This window comes from Apteryx mantelli, chromosome 5 (genome assembly GCF_036417845.1).
Source record: "Apteryx mantelli isolate bAptMan1 chromosome 5, bAptMan1.hap1, whole genome shotgun sequence".
Lineage (NCBI taxonomy): Eukaryota > Metazoa > Chordata > Aves > Apterygiformes > Apterygidae > Apteryx > Apteryx mantelli.
Window position 1 is genome coordinate 57,791,610 of NC_089982.1, and position 27,884 is coordinate 57,819,493.

Consider the following 27,884-nt stretch of genomic DNA (forward strand, 5'->3'; position numbering starts at 1 on the left):
AAGGCATCGCCTTGTGGCAGTTGTTAGTAATACAAGAGTAAATCACTATGCGTTAGGGCATCCCGGGACATCACTGTCATGTTATGTGTGCAAACAGATGTTCTGCACTTGGAGGTGGTTTATTTTAGTTATGTACCAACTAAACACTGGAAGAAAGAAGTTCAGAAGCTCAGATAGCAGAGATACCTCTGCTGTCCATATTAAAGGCATTTAGAGAGGGAAATACAAGAACCCACAAAAAAGTGTGTCAATGAATTGAAGACTAATCAGTTTGAAATGACTAAGTATAATAAAGCTTATTAATTGGCCATGGATATTGAGCCATCAATGTGTGATGGAAAAGATTGGTATCGTCCTTGAGCAGTACGATCCTATGGGACACTTCCTGCAGAGATGCTGCCATTGTACAATGAAATTGAGAAAGTCATGGTACAAAGCTCTTGTTAGACCTGTCCTGAATACTGTGTACCATTTCTAGTCATCTGTGTCCAAGAAAGATGGATTCAAAGACAAATATACTTAGGGCAGGCCGAGCAGGATAATCAAAGGAACTGAGAACTTCTTTCTTCAGAAGAGATGGAAATATTTGGCTTTTTTAGCCCAGAGAAACAAAAACTAAAAGAGATGGTTGCTCTCCAGAAATACATCAGTAGGCAACTAGCAAAGAATGATTTCTGTAGATAAAGAATGATATTGGCAGAAGAACAAAAAGATACAGGTTGGAAGTAAATAAATTTAGGCTGGAAATGAAAAGAAAATTTCCAAGCATAAGAAGAGTGAAATTCTGGAACAACATTGCAATAAGAGTTAGAGGATGGCACAAAACAAACTTGTTTTTAAAACAGTAACTGGTAAGATTACAAACATGATTATCCAAAGCAGTTGCTGTGACAGCAGGGCTCAATAAATAGTGTTGTTCTTTCCAGTTTTACACTGATAGCTCAGCTGATGCAATTGACCCTGCCTTTGATCAGAAAATCAACAGAAGGTGCAACTAATGGCAGGGAGTATGTTTCTGATTCAAAGACTTTGCAGAATTTGTTAGGAAAATACCTCTTTCAATCAGAGGGAAATGGAAAAATAGGCAAACTTTCCAGCTAGCCCTCTATCACAACTGAACAATCTCTCTAAATATACCAATTTGCAAGCTGATGTTTTCTTGAGCTAGGTAAGAACCAGAAATAATCAAAAATGGATAAATGTATGAAGTACTCCATTTTTCAACAAGCTTCTTTTTTCAGGTAAAAATATTTTGAAAAGATCAGTCCAAATATTATACCCACCAGGTAAATACCATTTTCTTTAGAGAGCCACATTCATTTTAAAAAGTTGACCCCAAAAAAACCTAAACCAAAACCAGCTTTGCTGAACAATGGCTTGATAGTGATGCTCATTTCATCAGTCATAAGTCAGGATTTTTCACATTCTTTTCAGGCAGCAACCTTTAACAGATCAAACAGGAAACCAATTCTCTGTTTGACATCTGTTGATATTTCTCCCATTTGTAACATTTATACATTTATTTGCAAACCTCTTTTGGCAACCGGCTTTTAAATTTGCAATTGAAGCTAGGAAAGTGATTTTTCTGTGAGTAAGGCAATAGTGCCATCTCGTGGGAAACACTCTGCTTCGTGTCTTAGAGTGGGCAAACAAGAAAGGCTGACAGAACTCTCCAGCTTGGAGTGTTTCTTCTCACACACTTCTCCTCAAGAAAAGTATAGGTATATGTTTTTTTAAAGCTGTCTCCCTCAAGTTAGCATGTGAACGTTCATCTAAAATGCCCACTAGCTTTTGCCAGGTGCTGTGCTATGGTTTTGTAAGGCTTTTGCTCAAGCTGCTCTCCTCCAGACCCATGCTGCTGCAGTACTCTGTTCAGGGATGGCCCATGGGAGCCAAGGTCCTACTGTCCTGCTACGAAGGGTCCCATGGAGAGCACCTGACCCCAGCTCTGACTTCTGCCCACATACAGAGTGACGCTATTTTGCATCACCCAGCAAGACCAGCCTCACTGGGCAAGCATGAGCAACGAGTCCTCAGGGTCCTTGGCACATGTGCCGAATTGTGGGTGCAGAAGTGACATGCCAAGGCAACAGGCACAATCGTCGTCAGACAATTCTGACCTGCTCAGGACCTCGTGCCAGTGCACTGCCATCACACATCTGGCTTTGGAGAATGAAGTCGTTTACACATACACACACACAAATTGCCAGTCATATCCCATCCCCACTTCTCCTCTCTACATTTTCAGTCCTTTTCATCTGATTTTGCGCCTCTTTGCCTGTTTAATGCCTTTTTTTCTTCACTCTCTGCAGAGTGAGGAAAATACAAATAGCACTTCACATACTAGAGAGTTCTGAAAGCCTTTCTCCATTTAAAATGTCAGCTGTCTTACAGAGGGAAAACCACTAGGATTCATTTGTTTCTTTCATTATTCTCTGTGGAACAAGCATTGAAAGAAGTGTGGCAGGAACAAGGTCTTTTTTTCCAGCTAGCTACATTTGTACGGCTCCTTGGTGAAGGAGGGAATTGATTAACCTGAATCAACTTCCCTTTACACAGAGGTGTTAAACAGAAACCAGGTGCCCACTTCATACTCCTGCCTTTCGTGCAAGGCTTCTCCTCCCACTGCCACACTGCTCCAGCGAGAATTGTCAAACACTAAGTTCTCCCTGGCCAAAATTACAGCACACTATAACCAGCTGGACTCCAGCCAACCAACTTCTTTGTAATCACATTAAGGTAACACACAGTAGTTTGGGGGGGGTTGTTTTTTTTTTCTAGCTCCTCTGAAAAAGGTGGTGTTTTGGAGCCATCAGATAGATATGAACCAGAAATAGGAATTAAATAGGATCCCATGCTCATAGCAAGCTTCCTTTTGCAGCCTGTGCTTAGCAATACCAGCCATGCTCAAGAATGAATCTCAGGCTGGTATTTCCATGCTTTTGTTGGTTCAGCATTACCAGTGAAGCTAAGTGTCAGGAGAACATGTAAGAGAGGACCTTCATTTATCATTTGTATGCTCTTGCATATTTCCCAAAGTTGTAAAATGAGAAGAAAATGTCACAATCATATATTTTGGCTTTCCCTCTGAGGCCCTAGGACTTTCTTGGATTGTTATACATGAAATAAGACAAACACCCACAGCCAAGTTTAAAATTCTGGTGATGGACAATCCATCACAACCCATGATAAATTGTACCAGCCTCTTTACAGTTGCACCAAGAAAAAAAGACCACAAGCTCACACAGAAAAGATGTCACCTGGAGCTTCAGCATGCAATGTTCATTTGCAGTAACAGCAACAGAGATCTGGTTTGATTTGTTTTAATCTAAATGCACTCTTATTTTACAAGGGGAATTCAGAGGAGGTCAGGTGCTGTTAGTGTAAGATACAAAGACAGCTTAGTCTTAGCATTTTATTAATTCTCTAACAAAATAACCCATTTTCAACACAGTTTTGAGGTACTAGTTTAAAGCACGCTCCAAGAATTCTTGATGTTTATGCAGACTAATTGAAAAGGACAGGTTATTTAGACTGTAGTCAGTCATCCCTGAAATTCCAGTCTGGGTGAGAAAAACATATGGTACTAAGTGGTATTAATCAACTGAAAATGGTTAAATTCAAACTTTCATCTGCATTTCATTGATATAATAACTGAAATATTTGAAGCCAGTACCTCATTTAAACCACAAACTCTTCAGGTCAAGCAATACACCACACACTGACTGGAAATGAAAATACAGTTGTATTCATACAGTAAAGGACTGGCACAGCTCTATCCATATCTGGTTTTAGTTAGATAGATTTCTGCCCAAATTACAGCTGCATGTAGAAGTAATTAAGTTTCATTTTCTGAGCAAAGGTGTGATGTTCAGGATAAAGTCGAAGGCAGTGATAACGTGCCTTGGGGACAACTTTGCACTGAACCAGCTAATACTTCATATTCCCTCATCTAAGCTACTTGCCTCCCAGCCTGAATACTAACATTCACTTGTTTGCACTTTGTAAAGTGCTTTTAAAGAATAAAATACTCAGTTTCTGATTGACACATAAAACCAAGTAAAAGCATGTATAAAGCTTTGGAAAAAATAAGTCTGTCTACACAGTAATCACTAAATGTAGTATTATGATATGAATAAGACACCTTGAGAATAGTCATAAAGCCCAGCCCTAAAAAGCAGAGAGAAATTTGATAGAATAGCCCTTCAGTTTTGAATTTTACATTTGCGCTACAACTGTGATAAATCTTTGTTGTGAGCTACTTACTGTGAAAACTGTATAATTCTAATATTTCTAAAAACTGTTTTAGTACTTAGTCATTTTCTACAGTAAATGATATTATTTTCCAAAACTGCAATATTTTGCCTGATTTTTTCACTGAGAATTATATTGCACCTTATTTTTCAAAGACAGATACCATATAACTAGAAAATATTTATAACTTTTTTTAAAACCCCAAGTATTTTTATTAACTAAAATGAGACAGTCAGTCATGGGGCGCAAATTACATGAACGATCATTAGATAAAATGGTTGATGCTTCCAAATAATAAATGTTTGTCTTGTCCATGCTGTTTTTGTGTGTGCATTTATCACATGGGTTTTCACTGAAGGTCCTGAAGGCAGTTTACAAACGTATCTGCTGTATGTGATAGTGATGTGTGTAGTGATAGTGTAGTGATGTGATATTCCTCCAACATAAAGGGTAGAATGCTGGCTATTGTGAAAAGAAATAATTAGCTTAAAATGATCTCTCCTTATAAAATGTTTCTTTTAGAACTTATTCAGGCTGAAACCATTTAAGAAAAACAATTTCACAGGAAGTGATGCTAACAGTGTTAAACAGCATCTTCACGCTGACATTTTTACTTTCAAACAGCTAACATTTCATCGAGAGCTCTGTTACCTGTTTCTGTAAGGCAGGAATGTCGCCTTCTCAAAGCCATGAGAAAATTTAAAAATACCACCCACTTTCAGTTTACGAACTCTATTTGTATTCATACTTTTGCCTTCTAGAAGCACAATGACATGAAATGCTCTAAGTTTGTGCTCTGCTTATTGAGTCAACAGTATACCTTCCACACAAACAACACACGTGCATCAGTAAGATCCTCACGTACTTGCTTGCACGTGTTTTAAACTACCAGAAAACCTGTTTCCAACTTTTCAGCCATAAAATGAAATATACACACTTTTGTTTAGTATAACTGATTTGTACAGTGCATGACTAAAAGAAATACAGAACTATCCTGAAACTTAAAGTTTAAATCTGAACACAACATGCTCATATAGCTGCAAGCCATAACAGTTTTCCATTTCTTCAGTGCAAAGCTAGACTATTTAAAGCTACAGTAAGAAAATCAGTAATTAATCAAAAATAGCTGACAAATGTTACATAAATCTGAAGAACACTATTTAATTCTGATGGCACTTTTACAGAATAACAAACTTTTGCAGTACATACATGCAGCATAAAAGTAAACTTCAAGGGCACAAATCCCAGGGGTTGTATGGATGTATGTTTTCCAGGGAGCATTTTGGTAATTTTTTGCCTTCCCATTTGCTTTCTCTCAGCTGTAGAGAATTTTTGCATTAGTTTACCACGAATGTGTTTGTCTCCAGAGCCTCCTGCAATACTAAATCAACCCCACAGTTCATGGCCACCCAGACTAAATGGGAGGGCTCCACCAGCTCCCTTTCCCCAACTTTCTCATCAGTATTTTGGGATAATCTAAGATAGTTTCTGAATTCAAATCTTCATTCTGCAGTAGGAATTTTAGCTGAGCAATTTGCCCTTGGTATCTGCTAACTCTGCATGACAGTCTGTACTTTATATTATTCAGTTGCAAACATTGAAGAAGGAAGACTGAAGATATTTTGATGCCACCCAGTTTCCCAGAAATGGGTAATAAAACATCCACAAGTTTAGACTGACTCAGGGATAGCCTTTGAATTGAACCACACATAATCAGCCTTCAAAGAGCTGATGTGCAGGTGAAATTCTTCAGCAATCACAAAAGCTCTTGCAAACATGTATGCTGTCCTACATGAATACCTTGGCCCAATGGTGGTGCTTTTTTACATCATGTGCAGCCTCAATTCCATCAATCCATTTCCAAAGAGTTTAAATTAGCTCAAAACATAGCCTTTTTTTCCCTGGTATTATCACTTTGATCATGAGTACTACAATTTTCTTGTAATATAAGCCCCGCTGATTTTTGTTTTGGTCACTTATAAGAGTCCACCCTTACAGTACTGATTCTACCCTGCTGTATTTAAAAGCTTAGCATTACACAGGCTTGCGATTTAGGGCAGGAGGGGAAAAAACAATTGATCTCGCTTAACATTTTAAAAAGTCTTATTAAAATATCAAATCATCAATTTCACAGAATCTAGGAAGCAATTACAGGAAGCCCTTTTTATAAAGGTCTTTTGCATTTGACAGTTAATTCCATACAATCATATAGACTGATCTTTATTGGTTTGTACACTCTACACTGGTGTCATGTGGATAAAAAGAAGCACAGGAGCTATTAATGTCTGACTTGACATTAAAAGCAATCCTCTGTCTGGCCTATGGATTTAACTGGCTATAAATAAGCTGTGCAGGTAACTAGTACAAAACAGTATATTCCTATAAAAAGACTACTGGCTGCAGAGTATAACTGAGTAAAGAGTAAGAATTGTTTAAACAAATGAATTAAGTGTTACCATGCTGAGGACTGCCTTCTTATTTTGCTGAAAATGGTCAGCTCTGAAACATTATGCAAGAAATTTTGCTACTTTCTCACTGCAAAAACAAGTCATTGTCTGTCAGTTCATTAGCTTCCTCTTTTGCTTTGAGACTACTAGAAAACCTGCTGCCTGCTGCGGAACAAGGTGAGATGGTTCACCAAGCACTGTGAATCCGTCTTGTACTGCATGTTCAGATCTTGAGGAATACTAGTTTCTAGTGGCATTACAGGTGTATGAGTCTGGGTCTGCCCTGTGTCTCATGCTTTTCAAGAAAAACATACTTTCTTGGTCTAGTTTTAGTTTTCTTACAGTTGGTATGGAAACCGAGCTCACCTCAAAATGATTAAAAAAAACAGACATGTCTTGGTAATTACGTGCAGAAGTCAAACATAAAATATATAATTACAAGAAACCCTGCATCTCTTCAGCCCTTGGTAATTAAGAAATTCTGAGAAATTCTTCATTTTGCTGCTCAAACCCATTCTCAAGAAATCTAATTACCCTTGGTTGCAGCACAAGCTGCAGGTGCTCAGTTTCTCCAGAACTGTGCTGCTTTAGTCATGAGAGCAGTGCAGAAATATGCAGGTTTATCACAAGCACAGACTCATAGCTGTGACTAACTATGAGGTTCTCATACTGGAGGAAACAGATTGCTTTGCATTTTCTTTTGTGACTTTCTTAGACAACAAGAAAGCATACCACATACACGTGTGCTCCTTTCATTTGTGTCCCCTTAGTTCATTCATAGTAGTCCTGTGAATGACCTTCCATGTACAGGACCTCATTTTGCTCTGGTGACTAAGAGGCCTAACTCCAATGAAAATGCACCTGTAGAACTAGCTTCTCAGTTGTTCACGGCTCATGGGGACCAATACTAAAGTCTGCCTGAAATCTGATCCTGATATTTGTAGAGCCTTGTGCCAAAGTCTTAAACCACACAAGAAGCAAAGAGAAAGAGGATGAACATGTAAATCAGCACAAGATCCCTGGAAAGGGATCATAGAATTTGTTCATGTAACTTAAGAGGTAATAATTTCAGAACTAATAAAATACATATTTGTTCATTTGTTATAGTAATGAAATGTCATGCTCCAGGACACAGGATGATTGCAACAGGAGGCAGAAAGGAAATTTTCCTCCCTCTGATTGTTTATATTCCAGAACTGCAGAGATGAATTTGGGGGAATTTCCACATTTCTTTGAAGCATCAGGTATTGACTGGAATGAGACAGTGGACTTGGTGAATTAAAGGTCAGATCCATTATGACAAATCCTACACTCCTATGTAAAAGCACAAGAACCCAAACAGTCACTTGTGTGGCTTGTATTTAAGGCTGGCCCTACAGATGAGGTTCAAAGAGAAAGACAGTGTCAGTTCTCTTAGAAACAGAAATGCTGATATTAAAATCAACTTTACAAGTGGAACAAAAAATATTTAAAATGTCAGAAGAAAAACTTTTCAGGTCTTCAATTTTTATATTTAGAATGTGATAAATACCCACAATAAGTGATAAAGGGCCAGGTTTTTGTGTCTGCATTCACAAGAATTACTAATCTATTAGTCTGATGTGAAGTTCATTAAAAGTGATACTGAATAGTTAGGTCACCTTACGTTAGCCTTAAATATTTCAAGCCTGCAAATAGTCAGTGACACACTTTCAAAATATTTTAAGGTCCAAATTATCAATCTTTGTGATATTCATTTCTTAATTAACAGAATGAATTTAACAAGGACTGTTACTGCTTTATTAAAAGCACACATGTGGCAGTGTGCCTTCATAAAAAAATCACGAATGAAGTCCTAAGGATTGATAAAATACTGGTAATTTATAACTACTCTGCGCAACTTCTGCATTGTAGTTAGAAAATTCAGATTATCGTAAGGAGATACTTAAAATGATTCTGTGTGAGATTCACACATCCTGAGATTAGTGCTGTTTCCTAAAATTGTAAATAAGCACCATTTAATGAAATTGTTTTCAAGTAATAGCTAATCTGAACACCTGTAATGCTTACAATTTTGGCTATATTAAACATCCTATCAGGACGAACTGCATCATTTGGTATCTGGGGAAAACATTCTAGATGCAATCGTTCTATCTACAGCTGCAACATTACAGCATGGGTTCCTCAGAGCTCTGTAAACTTTGCCAAATGAGTATGATCCTGTATTACATGCACCTTATCCTTTTTGGTTTTTTATCAAAAGGGTTGAATTAGTTTTTAAAATTATAAATAAACCTTCTATAATTATAAAAACACACTAAGCAAAAACAACATATAACCCTCCATTTGGAGCGACAAACAACTGCCATTCACATTATTGTGAGATCTGAGGTACTCATGGAAGAGGAGAAGGCACCACTGAAGTTGACTGATCCGGATGTACTATCACAGAAACATATCCAGTTAGCCTAAAGCCCTATTGGAAAAAAATACACATTTCAGCAAAACTATTTTTTTCTGAATCTGTAAATAGGCTTAGCTTCAAGATGGGCACACCCTCATACTGTTTAAAAACCCTCACTTCACCTTCACCATCTCTTTAACTCTCTCTGGATTTTGAAAAGCATGGAGCCAGCAGGCATGCAGCTAACTGGCTCTCTTGTGGGAAAGAGAGTAAGTTTTACTGGCTATAGAACTGGCCATGGTATAAAAGCAACCAGCAGCAAGAGAACATGTGACAGTGGTCTGAGCAGGGTAAAAAGAAAGCTCTCTTCCAAGTCAAAAATCTCAGCCCTTTTCCACACAGAGAAAAGGGCCGCTCATTTTAAACACAAAACTTGGACAAGCATGTTAGAGACAAAGACCTTCAGCATGTTATTTCCTCTCTTTGCTCAGTCTCTCAAGGGCTTAATGTGAAAACCATGAGTCATTATGAACTGAGCCCACTTACTTGGGCTTCCGCTCCTTAAGGGTGAAGAACTGCGGCTTCGAGATAGCTGCAAGACAAACAGAAACGGGAATTCAGTTCCACTAAAGAACTGCACCCAAGAAAGGCATCAGGGACACACCAACATTCAGAAAACTTGCACACGTTACTATGTCAGTGAAACTCCACTGTTACAAAGTCAAATTCAACAAGTTTTTTGTACGCCTCTTTTACACCCTGCGCAAAAAAAAAGTGAGTCTTACCCAAAGCATTTCATATTTTCCATAACATTCACATTTTAAATTGAGGGTACTTATTTCAAATTAATAATATGGGTAAACAATCAGAAAAATATACATGATTTTCGCTGAGATAATTAAAAATATCATGTAGCTATATGTGGAACTCTGCTGAGGTTTCACATCACCTTACTTGTACTGCTTCAGATCTTCCTCTCCTGCCCATCCCACACTGATTTCCTGTTCTTTTGAGGCAGTGGAGAGTAAATGTAGATTACTAATTCCAGGAGGCAGGGACCATGTGCTATTTATACGTACTGCAAGATGTCTAAAACACTTCCAGATGGTTTAATTTGTTATTTAGAAGGGTACTGAAGCCAGAGGGAGTAAAAGGCTATAGAGAAAGACAGAGTGGACTTCAAATGGGAAAGTATTGTGAGATCCACAATTAATTGATACTTCTGTGAGTTTAATGATGATCTGCTTCTCATACAATTTCTCCACTGGCAATTACACCATGCAATAACTATCTGTCAGGTCAGCTTCACCTCATTCCAAACAAAACCATCTATTCCCAATATTCAAAATATGCATGTAGCACATTAGCATTTTTAAAAGGTTGCCCACATTCCAAGTTTAAAATCCTAGATGCTGTTTATACTACCAGCTTTCAGCTGGGGCTTACACAATGAGATCGAAGAGGACTCGTGCTACGGCTGCGGCTTCTGCTTCTACTTCTGCTCCTGTGAGACCACTACGAGAGAAGAGATTAGCAAACCTCTTTTGAGAGAGACTATTTATTAAAGACAGACTCTGTAAGCAGCCTTGCTGTGCTGGAGACAAGGCTTGAGGACAAAAGGTTGACTTTCTGCCTAAAAAAGGCTCTGTCAACAATCATGCATCTTTACTGCATGATGAAGACAGGAAGGTAAATTGGACTATACATCTATGTAAAACTAAATGCAGGATAAGGATCTAAAATCTGATATTTGATATACACAACTCCAGCCAGACAGGGAGCAATCAAGAATGTATCTTTTTAAATTTGTAAACAGAGAGTTTAAGTCTGACGACTTCCCTTAATGCATCCCTTAATGAAAGTACGTACCAGAGCTCCTCTTTTTGTAACTGCCTCCCCTTTCACAATTACAACATCATTTTCAATCAGAGCAGGCCACACGTGATAGGCCACCAGGGGAGCTGTGAAATCAGAGTCAAAGCTACGACGGTACCTGTTCAAAGACAGAGTATATGACATGTCCACAAGTAAGTGCCAAAAGATAAACATGATGCTTCAGGTCACCAAGGCTGACAAAAGCAGAATATTAGTTACAGCTCAAATACATCTTTCTTGACAATATTTCCATACCACTAAAATAAGTTTTCTTTAAGAATACATGCGAAAGGAACACACTATTAAGACAAACTCTTAGCAGAGCATACTGTCTACTTATACCCAGAGACACCTTGATATAGCCATCTCACACTTCAGATGACTACTAGGCTATGTTCCTGTATAGCCTACATACATGTCAGGATCCTTGGGTCCACTGAGACCAAAACTCCTAAGCATGTTTTGGCAATCATAGTCATCCCATCTTCCCAAAATATCTTGCCAAAACAAGGCCCATATAAAGGATATTACAGAAATACTCAATCTTGACTATGAAGTTGCATCCTGGTATCTTATGATCCATGAGAGACAATTGTATTAGCAAGCTCCTCAGATACTGATAATGAAACAATGACTTTTAAGCTAAGAAAAAATATTCTAAAGGGCTTTATTAATATAGCAGATATATATTACCTTCCTAAGTCTGCAAAATTGGCTGAATATTACATGTCTGGTTTTATGGATACCTGGTATTCAAAACAAATACCAAATAACTGACATTAAAAAAAATGTATAAACTATAAAACAATGTTGTAAACAGCCACATAACTCTGCATGGAGGAAGATAGAAGATGCAGTAAAGTTTGGTCAGCCCTTTTATAGAATGGTGTCCCATATAGTTGGCAGAGTCATTTCAATTTCTACAAATTTTGCTCCATATCTCTGTAGCACATATATCACATATATTTATACCACACATATGTACATATCTATGACACATATAAATATATATCTCCCACAGCAAATACGTACATACATTTTTTGAAGGCCACACACATCAAATAGACTGAAAAAGCATCCTAAGGCCATACTGCAGCATTGCTGCCTTTTTAATTCAGCCAATAGCTTTGGGTATCAAATAGCTAACTGCCCAGTACTGGGACAGGACCATTAACTAGTCATGTGCAACTCTACACTCTCCTGTTGAAGGGCTACTTTTGCCTTCCTATTTCTCTCCTTGGCTTCTCAAGCTCTTCCCCCATCTGGCCTCCATTTTATTTTAAATTATTATCATAAACCTCTTTACTGCTGTGGCTTTTCTTACTCTTGAGAGCAAGTTTCTTTGAAGCTTTCAATCCCATTAGCTTTCTTGAAGACTTGGGAAGTACCCTACAGTTCTCTATCAGCTCACACAGCAGCCAGCCCTGAGTCTAGAAAAACAAAAACTACGTTATGGTGTGCATTTTTTCTTATAAACAAAAAAAAAATCCCATTTCTAAGAGGCATTTTGCTTTTTGCTCAACTCCAAACCAGAAGAGACAGTGGTGTATTAAGATCCATATGTCATACGGCAGTCACAGCCTGTAGGTCAGAGCACACATGTTGAGGATCCTGATATCAGGCACCAACTGCCAGATCTCTGTAAACATGACTTCTACCAAATGGGCCAGAACAAAGTAACAAAGATGAAGGCATTTTATAAACACTGGAGGCAGAGAGACTAAGCAGGGAAAGGAAAAATGATGTTATTTCACCTCTTAAAGGATAAATTAAATATGCAGAAGAGGCTGGTTTATAGAGAAAATTGCTCCCCTGCTGATTAAAAAACGCTGTTAACACTGGACTACATCCTGGCAATTATATACTATCATAAACCTTAAAGACATACTGAATTCATTACAGACCAGGAATATTTGCCCTTAGTTAATGTTTACCATCAATCTTAAACCTTTACAGTAATTAGGAAAGAAGTGGGCTGTACAACTCGATGGATTGGGTTTTTTTTTTCCCCATCTCTGATTTTTATAATGAGTCCATGAAAAGGAGTTCTTACTTGGTCTCATTGAAAAGTTCTCCATCTGTACCAAAAGCAATATCAAGAGGAGGAATCAGTGTCTGCATTGAAAATGCCACACGGCACAACTCTCGAATCAAACTGCTGATCACAATGAAATCAATTTCTGGTGGGAATGAAATCTTTGGGTTGATGTTCATGGAACGAATTACTTCCTGAAAATAAACACAATAAGTGAGAAATTTGAGCTCACTAACACTTTTACTCATGGGCAAGAATTGAAATCCCTCCTAATTATGCTTCTTAGCTTTCTACATTTAAAAATCATTACAATAAAGGGCTCCCAGAAACATTGTATTTAGGCTATTTCAGAAAATATTAGCTCTGGAAAGAACATGGTGTTATGTTTAGAAATAAAGTATCAGCCATGTCACTGGCATCACTCTTAGGAGGGGAATGCAATTTTTCAGTAGAGTACAGAGTTTAAGAAAAATAATACAATTTAGCATAAATTTATTTGCTTAACTATAGTTAGACTGTATCTTGCCAATATTATTATTCTAGCAGAAAGAGACATCACTGTCACAGGCAAATAAAACAGACGATAACTGGGCCATGGTGCAATATTATTTTGGAAAACAAACTGCCACAGGACAAAATCCATGTGATAAACTTCTCTTCCCACTTCAAGTCACAGTGAATTTCTAGTTCATACACTCTGAATTCATTAGATGTTGAAATAGATCAACACATCACTCCCCCACCACCCTTGACTTACATTGACACTGGCTTGAACATCATACAGATCTTCATGGCGAACTATATAATCCAGGACAGTGTCTTCAAGTGACTCAGGCCCCGAGTGACCTAGAGACAGAGTTTTTCTCACACGCATTTTGAAATGCCTGTAGGCCATCTTTGCTGCACGAAAAGCCTCCTGCAAATGTAAAGAACATTTAGTTAAATCCAGAAGACTGAGATTAGATTTCTATCAGTGATCTGAAAGGATGAATGCAACCCAGTGTCATAGTTGTAAGAAAGAAGATGGAATGCTGCTGTAGAACAGAAAGTTAAAAATAGGGAGGATCTCTCAGATTAAGCCAAGTGTGATTTATTTTCAGAAGACAGAATTAAAATGCTTCCCACCTAACCTTCTGTTTTTCTGCAAGATACCATCACACACGCAGAGAAGCAACAGAACCACATTCAAAGATATCAAGGAACAGAGTTTAATAATGAGTATTTTATATGTCACAGCCTAACTTGTCTGATAGCAGTACCTCTTTTCTGTTGGCAAGAAAATTTATACTTGGAAGGTGTAAATTGACTGACAGTTATGGAAATTACATGCTTGGGATCACATACACTAAGAGACATGCTGCCTCTCTGACACAGGTATGTACTACATCAGTTTTACAGAAAAGAAAATTAAGCACAGAAAAATGAAAACAATTTTTTCAGGCTGAGCCTGTGGTAAATGTGAGGTATCTGGGTATTTTCAAGGTACCCAAGAAAACTGGTAAACATATCTATAGGTAAGTGTGAATCATGATATGGAAAGACTTTTACCTTTCTAAAATATAATCTTTTCAAAAGTATTCCTTTAAATAAAGCAGTGTTGTCTAGTGCAGGAATCATCTACCTTTCAAGACCATTCAAAATCTTCCTATGTGCCCCTTTTAGCACCTGTACTGTAGATTACTGACCCTGTTATGGTGTCTGGACAAAAGAATAACATGCTTCAGAAAAAATGTGAAAAGAACATCAAACTGAGAGTTCAGTTTAACTGTCATACCACAGCTGCAATGTATATTATCCTCTGCACCATCTCCATATCGCTGATGTATGTCCTCAGAAGGGTCTCTGCATCCAAGCGTTCTTGAGCATAAATGTCACCGAAGCGAGCCACCAGGTAGGCATGACGCGAAGCATTTGTAAGCCTGGCTCGGCCAGGTGAGCAGCTCCTCAGGGGAAGTGGGCTAGGTGACCTACTCTGACTGTGTCTTGGGGAAGGAGAGCGGCTCCGTGCAAGTCTACAAGAGACATGCAAAGAAGCATGAAGTCACTTCACTATCCTCAGATGCCTTGGCCTGTTGCACAGAGTTTTGTGCCAACTTTATTATTATCAGAGTTAGTGGAGATTTTGAGCCAAAACAATTAAAGAAGTAAAGTTGCAGCCACAATAGTGATTAGCTCAGTATGAAGGCACTTCTGTCATTACATTTTATGGACTAAATCCTGAAGAATAAAATTAAAATAATTCCAAATGTGTGTGCAGCCAAGCACTTTTTTTCAGCAAAGCATGCTTTTAGCTAGTAAAACTTTAGAGATTTGTTCCTTCTCCAGTAACAGTGCAGAGTTGTAAAGTCAAACAAATAAGAACGTAATAACAAGTTCTGCCCTGTAACAGTACAGTGTTCAAAGGCAGCTTATAAACAAAAACTAACCATCTGTTTTTATCCTGTATTGTTGCTCTCCGTGTATTTTGTAAAGCTGTTCTCTTTGCTGTTTTGCCAGAACCTCAACATAACAGCCTAACATGGTGACATTAACACATTTGGGCACTCTGTTAAAGAGTTTATGTTCCTTGATAAAAAAGTGCAAAAGTTTAGTTTTGTTTACACTTCAGCTTAAAATGAGGTGGGAGTTCATGTTGCCTAAATTCAGTTATTTCTCTGATTCAATGGCTTCAGCGACTTCTCTGATTAACACCCCTACCTGCTTTGCAGAACAGATTTTTGGGCATCCAAGATAGAAATCTCATCCTTCAGTATTTGAATCTGCTGCTCATAGTCATTCAGACAATCTAAATTCCTCAGAGCAGTCTCCTCCTGGGCATGGGAAGCCTTCAGACTTAACCACACAGAATAAAGTTAGTTACAAGGTGCCTTTCTACCAATGCAAACCATCTATCAAGTTAATCCTTATCACCAGACAAAAAGAACAGAAATATTGAGCAAGTCAGATTCCTTATGCTGAAATGTAGGGAAATCAAGAGTTAAAAACAAACTCCAAAGCGCACACTCAATTACACTTTAAAATGTAAAAGTGCATCGTAGCAGGAGACTGAATACACTAAACTTTGTCTTACAGGACAGATCACTTGCTAATCTTTGGTGTCCTTGCACTAGCTCAGATGATGTGGGTCTAAAAGAGACTGGATTCTCGTATTGAACACATTACCTACAGTCTTAAACTGCAGAATAGAAAACTGAGCTGGTTTATTTATTTTCTTATATCAGATCCTCGGGTTCTTCTCTTTGATGGAGTATTTTGGTCAGTCAGAGGATATCATTAATGATGTTACTCAAGTAATGTCAAAATCTTATGACTCTTCTGTTCTTCTCAATAGAAGCACTTCTTAAATATTGGCAGACAACCAGTTAAGTAAGTTTATCTTCTGTCCTTTACTCTTACTTAGCACACAGAGGAAGTATCCCAACATTTCTGCTTTCCTTCCTAACGCAGATATTACCGTTGTTTTCTTCTTTCTAAAAAATACTGATGTTTTCTTCTCATTTTGGAAAAATGCAGTCTGTCCTTCCTTTTCTTCAGTGCTTCAAACTCCCCCATAGAACCATTTAAAAATAAAGTAGACATCTTAAACCAAACAGTTCCTTAGGAGAAAATACAACAGAATGCGTGTCAAGTATCTGCTTAACGTTGCTTGGAAAAATAACCAACTGCTGTCCTCCAGTTTAAAATAATTCGCTAGGAATAAAGCCCCTCACAGTTCCCCAACTCCTCAGGCTAGACCTGACTCGTTCAGTCACATTACGCTGAAATTCAAGGCAAGTACAACTACACCTACGTCATTCTCACCAGATGCCTGTTTAACCTATTCTTAAGAGCCCCCTGTGACAGAGACACTCCAGCTTCCTGAGGTAACTGATTCAAGCCACCGCACTGGCTGTCATTAATTGCAATCATGTTTATCAAAATGTCTTTCTGCCAATCTGTATATGAGGTCCTCCTTACAGAAGTCTAAGAAAGAAAAGAAAAGCTCTCATGACATCATTTTCTTCAAAGTGAGTTGTCCAGCTTTGCTCAGTTTGACTACTTTTAGGAAGAGTCTAAACACTCTAGAAGTAAACTTCCATTTATAATAGTACTAACAGAATTAACCATTTCTTCAGGCTGCTTATAATAACCTGTTTTTTTCTGTATTTAGTACACTATTTTTTCTCATTTTCCTCTTACGAACTTCCCATTACTGTTTAAATGTTGACCAGTGTTCATAAAAATATTCTGTATTGATGTATAACCCAGAGGGGACATTCCTTCATAATTCTGCAGCAAATAGCTAAATCCTATTACAATGAATATCTTGATATAATGAAAACTCATGCTGGTTATGGGAGTTTATACTGAGGCTAGACTACTTTAGTTGAGATGGCTTGCAAAACATTGGTTGAAGTGTGCGAGACAGACAGACTATAGAAATGAGGAATGAGATCATCAGCTATTCCAAAAATCTCAGGAACCAAGCTAACAGACAAAAATGAAAAGGATATTCCTGGCAAATTGTTCTTGGGTAAAAATAAAAATAAAAAAATCCTGCCTAAAGTGTGACAGAGATCGGTCCTGACCTCAACTTCTCTATTTTTAGAAGGGCTCTGGTTCTGACAGATAGGTAAAGATGAGGCAAATCTGATCCTACTCAGCTAAAAGTCTTCAAACTTTGGTAAAATGATTCACAGAAGAGGAACAATAGCACCTTCACTTCAATCAAAAGTAGCACCTTCACTTCAATCAAAAGTAGCACCTTCACTTCAATCAAAAGTAAAAGACCCAGATATAAGATGCAAATGTAGCGTGCCAACTAAACTGAGGGTAAACATGAAACATATGTATGTGGAGATTACAGAATTCCTGCATTCACAGGAAGACAGGAATGTTTTCTTCTTCTTTCCTTAGTATACATACGGCAGCATGAATTTCTGCATCACCTGCCTGAGACCTACACACGGGAAATATGAGAGGCTCTGTTCCCAACTAATTCAAACAATCAAGCTACTTATCTAAGAATCAAGGAGTTATATGAGCTACTTTTCACCCAACAAATCAAAGGAGCCCATCTTAAGGGGATGTGTTCAGGACCTAGGAATCCATCTAAAAAGCTAAAGTCTGAAGTGATCAGCACTATCCTAGAAGCAACAATAAACATCCAAGAAGTGATATTCAGCTTGGTAGAGGCAGCTGAAGCTCTAATGGCCTGCAGGGTTTTTGTTTGCTCATTTTTATCAGGAGTAGTTCATCCACTTAGTTGCCCTAGAAGAAAACAAACTCATGGACAGTCACATCCTTTCCTACAGTGTAAGTAGGAAAGTTAAGTCTCCTTCATTTTCAAGAAGCGCAGCAACATTATTTAACTAAAAGGCTGCAAGCATTTCTTTTTTTAAAAACAAGCCTAACTATATTTATTTCTTTTGTTGAAATATCAGTTATCACAAGAATCCATATGCTGTTGGAAGGAATTTTGTCTACCTTCATACTCTTTTCTGACAAAATAATAAAAAGATGACTTGGGCTACATTTCATAACAGTGAAGAATTAGTTCTGCCTCTAAAACCGCTTCTAGGTCCAGCCACAAAGGAAAATTAGTTTTAAGGACCATTGTATTGAAATGGAAAGGAAGGTCCTCCAGCTGCACTGTTATACTAATCCAGATCAACTTCCCAGATGCGATCAACACACTTAGAAGCTCAAAAGAACATTTGTAAACCAGAGACATCAACATTATCAATAGTCATGACCACTTCTCTGCAGATAGGCAAAAGGATTTGACAAAACTAGTATAAAAGAAACAGCTTCATAAAGAACTTCATCTTAGAGTGCTTGAACATCTTTTATTTAACACACATGCTACTTCCAAGAGCATCATAGCAAATTACAAACAAAATGCTTTCCAGCTATATTCAGAATATGGTTCTCTCATATTTAACTTCATCTACAGGACTCAAATGCTCTCAAGTTGCTAATTTCAAAGTACTCTTCCTCTTCCATAAAGGAAAAAAAGATACTACAGGTTCAGCCAGAATAGGGGTTCTTTTCACCCTGAATCTATTTTTGTTAACTCTCTCTATATATAACACAAAGACACAAAGCTACAGGGATGTTAAGGAGTTGCACCTATTTTTTGCTACAGCATAGGACATTTGAATAAACAGAACCCCCTCAGGTAAATGACAGACTGTGCTGCTGCATGTTGACTTATTGCCACAAATACCCCAAGATTTGATTTTTCTTACGCTGCTTTTAGCTGAACAATTTCATCTTCTGCTGCCAAAAGAGTAGTGGCTGATTTTGCCTTCGTGTCTTCAAGAGCCAACTGGGTTTCAGTCAGACTGCAAGAAAAATTAATACCCTTCATTGCAAAGGTACAGATGCCACCAGAGAATTAAACACGACAAGCTGACCTGTTTCAGCAGACCAGTTCCTTGATAATTTAACACGAAAACAATCACAGTGGGCTTTGTGCAAGCTATCAGCACACAAATAGTTTACAAAAGTCATATCTGACCAAGCAGTAACAGAATTATTTTGCTACAATCCATTATTCTTCATGAAGGTTCAGTTCCAGTTTCTCCACGTGTTTCAACAATTTATGGCAGTCAGACTGGCTTCACTGCCCACAAATGGAATGCCCAGTCTTGGAACATGACTTCTCTTTCTCCTACACCTGCACAATTGCCTGTCAATAACTGCATGACCACATCCCTATATTCCATCATCTTGAAAGGATTACTTCTGAAACTTTCACATTTGAAATACCTCTTCCCAACTCTCTGCTTTCCAGAATCCTATGTTTGTAAACGATGACCAGCTCCCTGTCCGCTCTGACCTGACTGCACAGAGAAATGCAGTCCACACCAGAACAGTATAAACCCTTTACCACTGATTTTCCACTACTTACAGGAACTAATCCCAAACTGCCTTTTCTTGTACTGCAACCTGTCACACACTCACTCCAATCTTTAATAGCAACTAAGTTTCCTTGTACTTCTCACCTTGACCATCCAATGTTCAACCTTTCTTCAGCTCATCAAATAATCTTTTTCAATCCATACACAGGAGCAGAGGATAGAATGTCTGACCCTTAAACCAACCTTCGTATGCATCTGACTCTTCACCATAGTTAGAAAAGCCAACTGAAAAAAAATCCTTTTCTTCTTAGAGCTTCCAGGCTGAAATTAATTTTGCAAAATTACCTAGTTCTGGTAAATTATCTGAAACACAAAGAACAAACATCTCTCCTACCAAATGCTCTCAACTGTCGGGTCCTTCTCTGTCCCACCTTGTCACTTTCAATACTTAACGTATACTGAGAGATTGCAAGACTTTTTGTCCTTTTATCTCCTTTCCAAGGGGGTGCACTAATCTTTAACTCAGAGTTGACTGGGAGACTTCTTTGACAGCCAAAAATTAGAATGGCTGCATTCATGCAAGATGAGATACAACTGATACTCATATGAAAGTAGGAGATACTTACAAGAATAAGATGCAGGATGAAATATTCTTTCTATTGAAACTATTTCCTCATATCTTGCTAATACAGCCTGAGAATTTAATATATTCCTGGAATCACTTATTAAAAACATTGATTTATATCACTTTTTGTATTGACCAAAAGACTGTGAACATTCATTGTTGTCATGCTAATAGGATGGATGAGAAATTGTCTATCACTTGGAGCTACCTCTGATAAGTGCCTGGAAGTGGCACTAACTGCACTGATTTGCTTCTGAAGCAGGTAAGTCACTCTGATGTTCCACAAAGGATGTTTTATACAACTGTATGAAAACTGTTCAGTGCTAGTCATATATTTGAAAACATGTCTGTCTTTCTTCCTCCATCTTGCCACCATGGGTTTTGATCTTCTTAGATGTTCACATACCAATTACATCCATAACTAATTATACTGCTGTAGGTCCTTCAATAAAGGCTGGTCCGGAGCTACTCAATTGATTTTTATCAAGGTCTGCTCAGCATGCAAGTCTATCAACTGCAGTTCCAATGGATGGTCATGCACTGTACAAAACCCTCTTGCCTGGTATACTGACATGTTTTATAGCTCTTCTGCCAGAAGCAAAACCTACAGAGTCAACTTGTGAACGCAGGTATGATTGTATCATTTGTACCCGACTCGGGACACAGCTGGCCTTGGGTATACAGATCAGCAATTTCAAAATTTAGACAATCCAGAGCCTAGCTATATTCTGAAGCTCTGATTTTATATCAGAAATGAAAAATTTTACAAATCTCTACTAGTATTTAGATTGGAGGAAAAAATGTCTTGGTTTTTTTGTTTTTTTTTCAATAACAAAAAACACACAAAAAAATCATAGTTAATTCCCCTACTCTTGTTGCACATGGCTGAGCTGTAGACGAGTAGAAGTCAGTTCTTTCTGCAGTTCTTGCAGTTCAAAAGTCTGACTATTGGCAAACTTTCTCAGCTGCCTCTCTTTCTCCATTGAATCCTACAACAAAACACAAAATCACACTGCTTGAATGCTCTACCTTAAAGAATCCTTCAACAATGTAGTATAGACATAGCTATTTCTAAACATTTCAGTAAAGAATATTTCTAAAATAGTTGGAAACAAAAGCAATTGCATACCTTCTAGAGATACTAGCAATACCTTCTAGGCACAGAAAATAGCAAAGAGATACAATTATATTAGGAAAAATATTCACTTCACTTAGACCTCCTATATTCTCTATCATGAAGTGTGTCATATGTGTATTTACCATCTGTATACACCTCAGCATGACAAAGTGTTCTTACAGATGCGTTATATAGTTGTTTTTTAATAAAGTCTTCTGATTGACTATGCTACCAATTCAAGTAAAGCTATTGTGAATTCATGCAGGCAAAATTACAAGAAAAGTTATTAGAATAGATCAAGAAATTGTTGTAATTCAAGAAGGCACACTACTACACATGCAACTCTGTCTATAACAACTCATGGATTTGCCTGATACTACCATAATTAAATGGGTAGCTATGCAGTGGGCTTTCCTTTAAATTTTGAATGTCATGTGCAATGACAAATCCATGATTGGTGCACAGATTGTCATTTAATAACATCATAATTTTACATTTTGTTTTTTTCAGAAAACTTAAAGCAAGCAACCTTACTCCTGCAGCACACTGGAATTTGAACCCTATGGGATATCACTTTTCATTTATCCTTACTGCAATTGTGAACGATTTTGACAAAAGAGGCTTACAAATGAGAAGTCAGAGAGCAGGGAAATATCACTGCCAGATCACAAGACCTTCAGCATTTTCCCCTAGTCTGCATCAAGTAACACTTGTTACTATTATAAGTTATTATTATAACCCTCCTAGTAAATATCACACAGAGGAAAATAAAAGAAATACATACTAATTCCAAACTTTAGATCAGGAGTGTGGTGGTATCATGATTGGCATAAGCAGATTTTTTTTTCTTCTGGACATTATTATAATGCTCAGATATTAAGCAAACATTCTTCTTCAAAAAAGAAAAAGAGCTTACAGTTAAAAGCATGGAGTTTGATATATACCTTTAGCTTATACATGTATTTTCACACAGTGCTGAGTTTTTAATCAATAGAGGTATGGCATAAATACTTCTATGATATCTTTGTCAACCGAAGACAGTAAACCAGCATAATTCTTTATCTAGGTAAGGAAAGCTGTCCAAGAACATAGCTTCTCTTACAAAGCAAATTACTCCATTCTGTCATTCATTTTTGCAAAACAGCAGAAGCTCTAGAAAGTCAAATGCAACTTCAATGACCTCTTTTATTTGTCTTTCAAAGGGAATGGAAACTGAAAGGGAGAAATAGCATAGCTGTCTCCATGAACAACCAAGGAGATAATTCATTAAGCAAAATTGGGGAGGGAAGTTACTAACAGAAAGTGATAAACCTCTCCCGCAGGTATAAATTATACCATTTTATTCTCTTAAAATAATTTTCCTACATACCTGAGTGAGAGAGAGATTAGTTTCAAAGGGCCTTCCTGAAATAGCACTGGAAAAACAAGTTCCTAGCCATGGCAGGAGACGAGATTTTATTGTTTCCACACCTGCATAATGCCCACCTAAGAAAACACGTATATTAAGAATCTGTGAGAACACCTAAAGCAAGAGCCAGTGTTTAGAAAGAAGACAAGTGTGAAATGTGTTAGTAATAAGACAAAGCACTGATTTACCTTCTCGAGCTGTTTCACTGAGGATTGTGAAGAGCTGCCCTTGAATCACAGAGTTCATTTCTATTATTTCACAACATCGGCTCAGATTCTGATCACAGGAATTAATCTGTAAATTAGAAGTATTAAAACATCTGCCTGGTCTTTTTTACTTAAAATGATTCCTGTTATGATCATAACATAAAAGGCTTTCTTCTAATTACATCTTCAAATCTCTTGTTACTGCCTCCTTTACCATAGCTAGAATACTTATCTTCAAAAGGTTTATGTTCTTAACAAAGAGACTAGACATCAGGACTCCACCACCCACTTAAGTCATGGAGAACAAAACTTACTCCTTTCCCCATTCGTAAAGAGGACATAACCACAAATATGACTCAAAGAAGGATCATAAAGATGTCTTTAATACTGAATTTTTAATATAATAAGATAGGAGATTGTTGGATGAAAAATCATATATTAGTCGAAAATAGGATTTTACATATTAGCTGAAGTAAAACATTTAAGGTTATTATCTTGCTTTGTCAATAGCCACATGAAGCCTCCATGCAATTTTACCTGATTTTTAAGTTACCAAGTGAAACAAATACTACTGAAGAATGGGCAACACCCAGCATTATGCCTAGGAAACAACATAACAGCAAAATTACATCACTTTCAGCAAATATAACTCTGAAAAGGAATTAATGGAATTAAAATCTGTCCAGGATGCTACTGCATCTGCCAGGAAAACACATACTTTGTACCTGCTTCTTCAGTCTTTATCCATAACCTGCATATCATCTTCAACATGGATCTCCCTCTAGGTCTTCAGGCTTCAATGGCTCCATATGGCTTTTACAAGCTATCAAAAGAGCTAAAAAATCTTATCCATGCTCCAGTAGCCTTGCATTTTGATTACTGCTACATGCTTTTCTCTGGCCTCAAGGAGCTTCTCACCCTGCTAACATCCACCAGAAAGAGCATTTTTCCAGCACATTACACTGATATAACACCCCATGGTGTTCCCATCTGTCAGGTCCTTCTTCTCTATAATAGCAGATAGGAAATGAAGATGATCAGCTTCATTTCCTAAGACCTCAAAGACTATCCTTACTTCATTTGTTATGGAGAGCTCAGCTGTCATTCTTGACCAGCCCCTGATGTCTACCTTCAGCATCTTTACTCATCTACTATAGCACATAGTAGATGGTTACAAGCTCATGACCAAAACAACTATCAGTGTCCTGAAATGATACACACCTAAACTGCCAGAGTTGCAAATTCCATGTTAGGGGACACAGGAGTGAGCACCCTGTGAAGACAGTCTCCGCTTAGAAACTTCAAATGAGATTTTCAAATATCAGTTCTCTTCATTTCCTCATCTTCCCTTTAATTTTACCCCTTCCCTCTGCTTCCCCTGTTCTATCTCCTCAACCTATTATGTCTTCCTCCTCACAAAGCCACTATGCTGCAATCATCCTGTAATCCTCCATGCATCCTGTTACATCCATCTCCAGCCTTTTCCTTCCTCATAACTGAAATTCTTTGCTTATAACTACTTCCCTCCTCCTGAAGGCTTTCTGTAACTGTGCACTCTTGCAGTGATTTTTCTTGGCTATAACAGATTTCTTTCAGAGAAGGATTGGGAAGCTAGCTGATGCTGTTCTCACATTCCTCTCACTTTTAACTTCCTTTTCCTCCCATTGTATTCTCTGAGCCACACACTATTTCCTCTGAATGTGCCTTCACCCTTCATCTTTCCACCTACTGTTATTTTTCGCGATGCATCCCACCATCTATCCAAAAAAATTATTTTTTCTTCCTCTCTGATTCTGACTCAGTCATTACAGCTAACCCACCACTTTTAACTTCCCATCTTTGCCTTCAGTGAACCTTGTCATAGGCAAAAAAAAGCTTACACTGTGAATGCTGACAGGCAGCAGACAATTGGGTGTATGTGTGTGTGAATATCCAAAATTGAGCTTTTGAACTCCCAAGCAGAAGTCTCCTACTTGCTAGCTACAACCAGTAGCTAGCAAGTATGGGCTGGTTGTACATTTTGGTAACACCTGGACTAAACAAGAGCGGCATGTCGTGAGTCCTGCAATTTATAAAGTGACATGAGACAGAAACCACCATTAGGAAGGCTAATCACACATTGTACTTCCGCACATAGGCTATCTAGATTGGGAAAACCAGGAACTTGTGGTTCCAGAAAGAGCAGGTGCCAAAAAGAAGAAGCTGTCTCAGAAAGTGAAGATCCTGGCTCAAGGAAAGATCCTTGAAGTGGAGGAAGGGCCTGAAGACCAGCAAGATGTATGGTGGGAAATGCCCAGGGACCTTGGCAGACAATGTCCAGGGCTGGTAATGGCAAACAGCTGCACGGCAGGAACAGACACGCCTTTCTGCCCAACTCCCCAGATCAGAGGGTCACTCCCCAGAGCACTGACCTCCCTGCTGGGAAGTTGAGACCTAGTGAACATAACACCAGGGAGGGAGGGAGGGAGGAAGTGTGTGAGCTCTGATCTTGTCGGTTCTTAAATAAACCCCAGCATCCAGATCCACTACGGGTTGCTGTTTACTCTGCCTCTCCTGGGACAAACCTGCACAAGACTACACAAGTGCAAGTCTCAGACTCTTACACAGCGACACCCACCTCCACTCTGGCACTGACACCAGACTCAACATCAATTTACCTTTTCCCAGTCTCCTTTTTTCCTGCCGTTTTCTTCACAGGTACTAGATGTCCTGCTAAGTCATGTTAAACATCTGTAATTGTTTCTCCAAATTGATATAAATTAATTTTCAAAACCTAAAAATTATTAATGCAATGGTAGCAGAAGGAGGGAAGAAGAGTTCCCTCTTCCTCTGAGTTTTCTAGCACAGCATCATCACACTGCGCCTGCCTTCCAGATCCCTGGACAGAGCACGATTTTGTTCTTGTGCGCTGTAATGTGCATGTTTTTAATCACTCAACAGCAGAAAGACCCCTGCGCTTCCCCTAGAGCAGCAGAGACCCTTGTGAAGGGCCTCCGCAGCCACCGCAGACCACTGCCCTCTGCCTGCCCCTTCCCTCCTCAGCCGGTCTTTGAAAGCACCCCGTTGGGGGCAAGGGGGTGCGTGTTAATATTCAGCTACTTTTCAACATCAAAAGCCGCGGCCTGACCAACGTTTCTACGTACACGAAGCCAAAAAAAACCCCAACAGATAAATCAGAGCCGAAGTGGCCATTGCGCCCACCCCCTGGCGGCGCAGTGCCGGCGCCGAGGTGACCGCAGGCCCGGCGGCCGCGGCCGTTGGCGTCCGTTGCTCCGCCGGTCACCGCGGCAACCACAGCGGCCCGGGCGCCATGGCAACGGCGGCTGCGGCTGCGGCTCCGGCCCGCCGCCCTGCGCTCGGGCACCGCTGCCGCAGCGCGGGCGCGCGGTGCAGCCCCTCGGGGCACGGCGCGGGCCTGCCGCCGCCGCCGGCGGGCCGGGGGCGGCGGCGGCGCGCAGCCCTACCTCGTAGTCCTGGTACCAGCTCTCCAGCTTCTCCTGCAGCACGCGGCCGCTTTCGGTGCTGACCAGCCTCCGCAAGCCGTCGGCCATGGCTCGCTGGCGGCTCGCCCGAGGGTGGGGGCCGGGGCTGGCTGCATAGGTCCCCCGTCCCGTCCCGTCCCGTCCCGTCCCGTCCCGTCCCGTCCCGTCCCCGGGGCCCTCCACCAGCGGCGCGGAGGGCGAAGCTGGTGCCACCGGCCGAGACCCGCCGCTCTGCGCTCCCAGCCGCGGCCCCGCCGCCTTTATAGCCGCGATTGTGAAACGCACTGACGTGGGCCGGGCCCGGCGCTGCCGCGGGCGCCGGGGCGACGCGGACAGGGCGCGCCTCGGTTGTGGCAACGCGGCGGCCGCCGCTGCGGGCAGCCCGGGCCGCCGCGCACCGGCCCGGCGGGGGCGGGGGCGCTCCGCCCGCGGGGGGCGCCCGCCGCGCCCGCCAGGCGGCGCCGTGGCGCCTCTCCCCGGCGGGGAGGAGGCCACTATACAGAATACGCATTTCATAACATTCCCAAAACTGTACTTCTAAAATATCAATCTTTAAAATGGGGGAAAAAATAAAGACCAGTTTTGGTTAAATACAAGTAAATCAAAGACTTATTTATGATCTGTGGGTAGGAACACAGGCGTATTCACGTATACATTTCTGGGGGTCATTCTTCACGTACATTGACAGAGGTCAATTAAAACAAAATTTAGCCTTTGATGATTTATTTCAGCAATAAAATTGATCCCTAGGGGTTATACTGCAAATCTTGGGAAAACAATGAGGTCATTCACAGCCTGCTGCCGATGCAGCAGCATCTCCACACAGGGGTGCTTTTACCGAAGCAGGGGGATAGCGAGCGTGGTAGGAAACACGAAACAAAGTGACATTTGTACAGTACCATTATAATCAGTGTTATGCTACAGGGCCATGTTCTATTCCTATAGATCCTCGAAGTGGAATGAGACTGGCAGCAGAGCTTGTACTGGCTCTGAAGCCAGAGTGCGTCTTTGCCAGAAGCCTGTCATTCTTCAGCAAGTCTATTAACACAGGCCTGTGTTTTCTGCTATTGTGAAAGAAGAGCCAGAAAACAAGGGCTGAGTGGCATCGGCACCGTAGCCAGGTGTGCGATATTTCAATTTCACCATCTGAAAAACAGGAAGCTAGGTCGAACCCCTTGAATTAAGCTTATTCCGACGCCGGAGATGC

General features: G+C 39.6%; 1 protein-coding gene across 1 annotated transcript; it reads right to left on the bottom strand.

Annotated features, from left to right (window-relative positions):
- Nucleotides 1-5,395: 5,395 nt before the first annotated feature.
- SPATA18 (spermatogenesis associated 18) lies at nucleotides 5,396-26,794 on the bottom strand. Its single transcript, XM_067298061.1, has 13 exons — nucleotides 26,660-26,794; nucleotides 23,178-23,283; nucleotides 22,951-23,066; nucleotides 21,335-21,453; nucleotides 19,225-19,320; nucleotides 15,692-15,826; nucleotides 14,769-15,006; nucleotides 13,752-13,910; nucleotides 13,013-13,188; nucleotides 10,954-11,077; nucleotides 10,531-10,599; nucleotides 9,631-9,676; nucleotides 5,396-7,952 (listed from the first exon to the last, which is right to left on the bottom strand). Exons 1-13 carry the CDS (start codon nucleotides 26,744-26,746, stop codon nucleotides 7,942-7,944), a joined length of 1,482 nt encoding a protein of 493 aa, XP_067154162.1. The 5' UTR covers nucleotides 26,747-26,794; the 3' UTR covers nucleotides 5,396-7,941.
- Between the last annotated feature and the right edge of the window lie 1,090 nt (nucleotides 26,795-27,884).

Bases quoted from the DNA above. Each gene is read 5' to 3' on its own strand.
- SPATA18 (XM_067298061.1), bottom strand. From the start codon at position 26,746: ATGGCCGACGGCTTGCGGAGGCTGGTCAGCACCGAAAGCGGCCGCGTG. The intron at 15,827-19,224 runs GTAAGAAAAATC...TGTGTGGTTAAG, and splicing joins ATTGTTCAGCTAAAAGCAGC to TCTGAAGGCTTCCCATGCCC. The intron at 13,189-13,751 runs GTAAGTCAAGGG...GTTTATTTTCAG, and splicing joins ATGTTCAAGCCAGTGTCAAT to GAAGTAATTCGTTCCATGAA.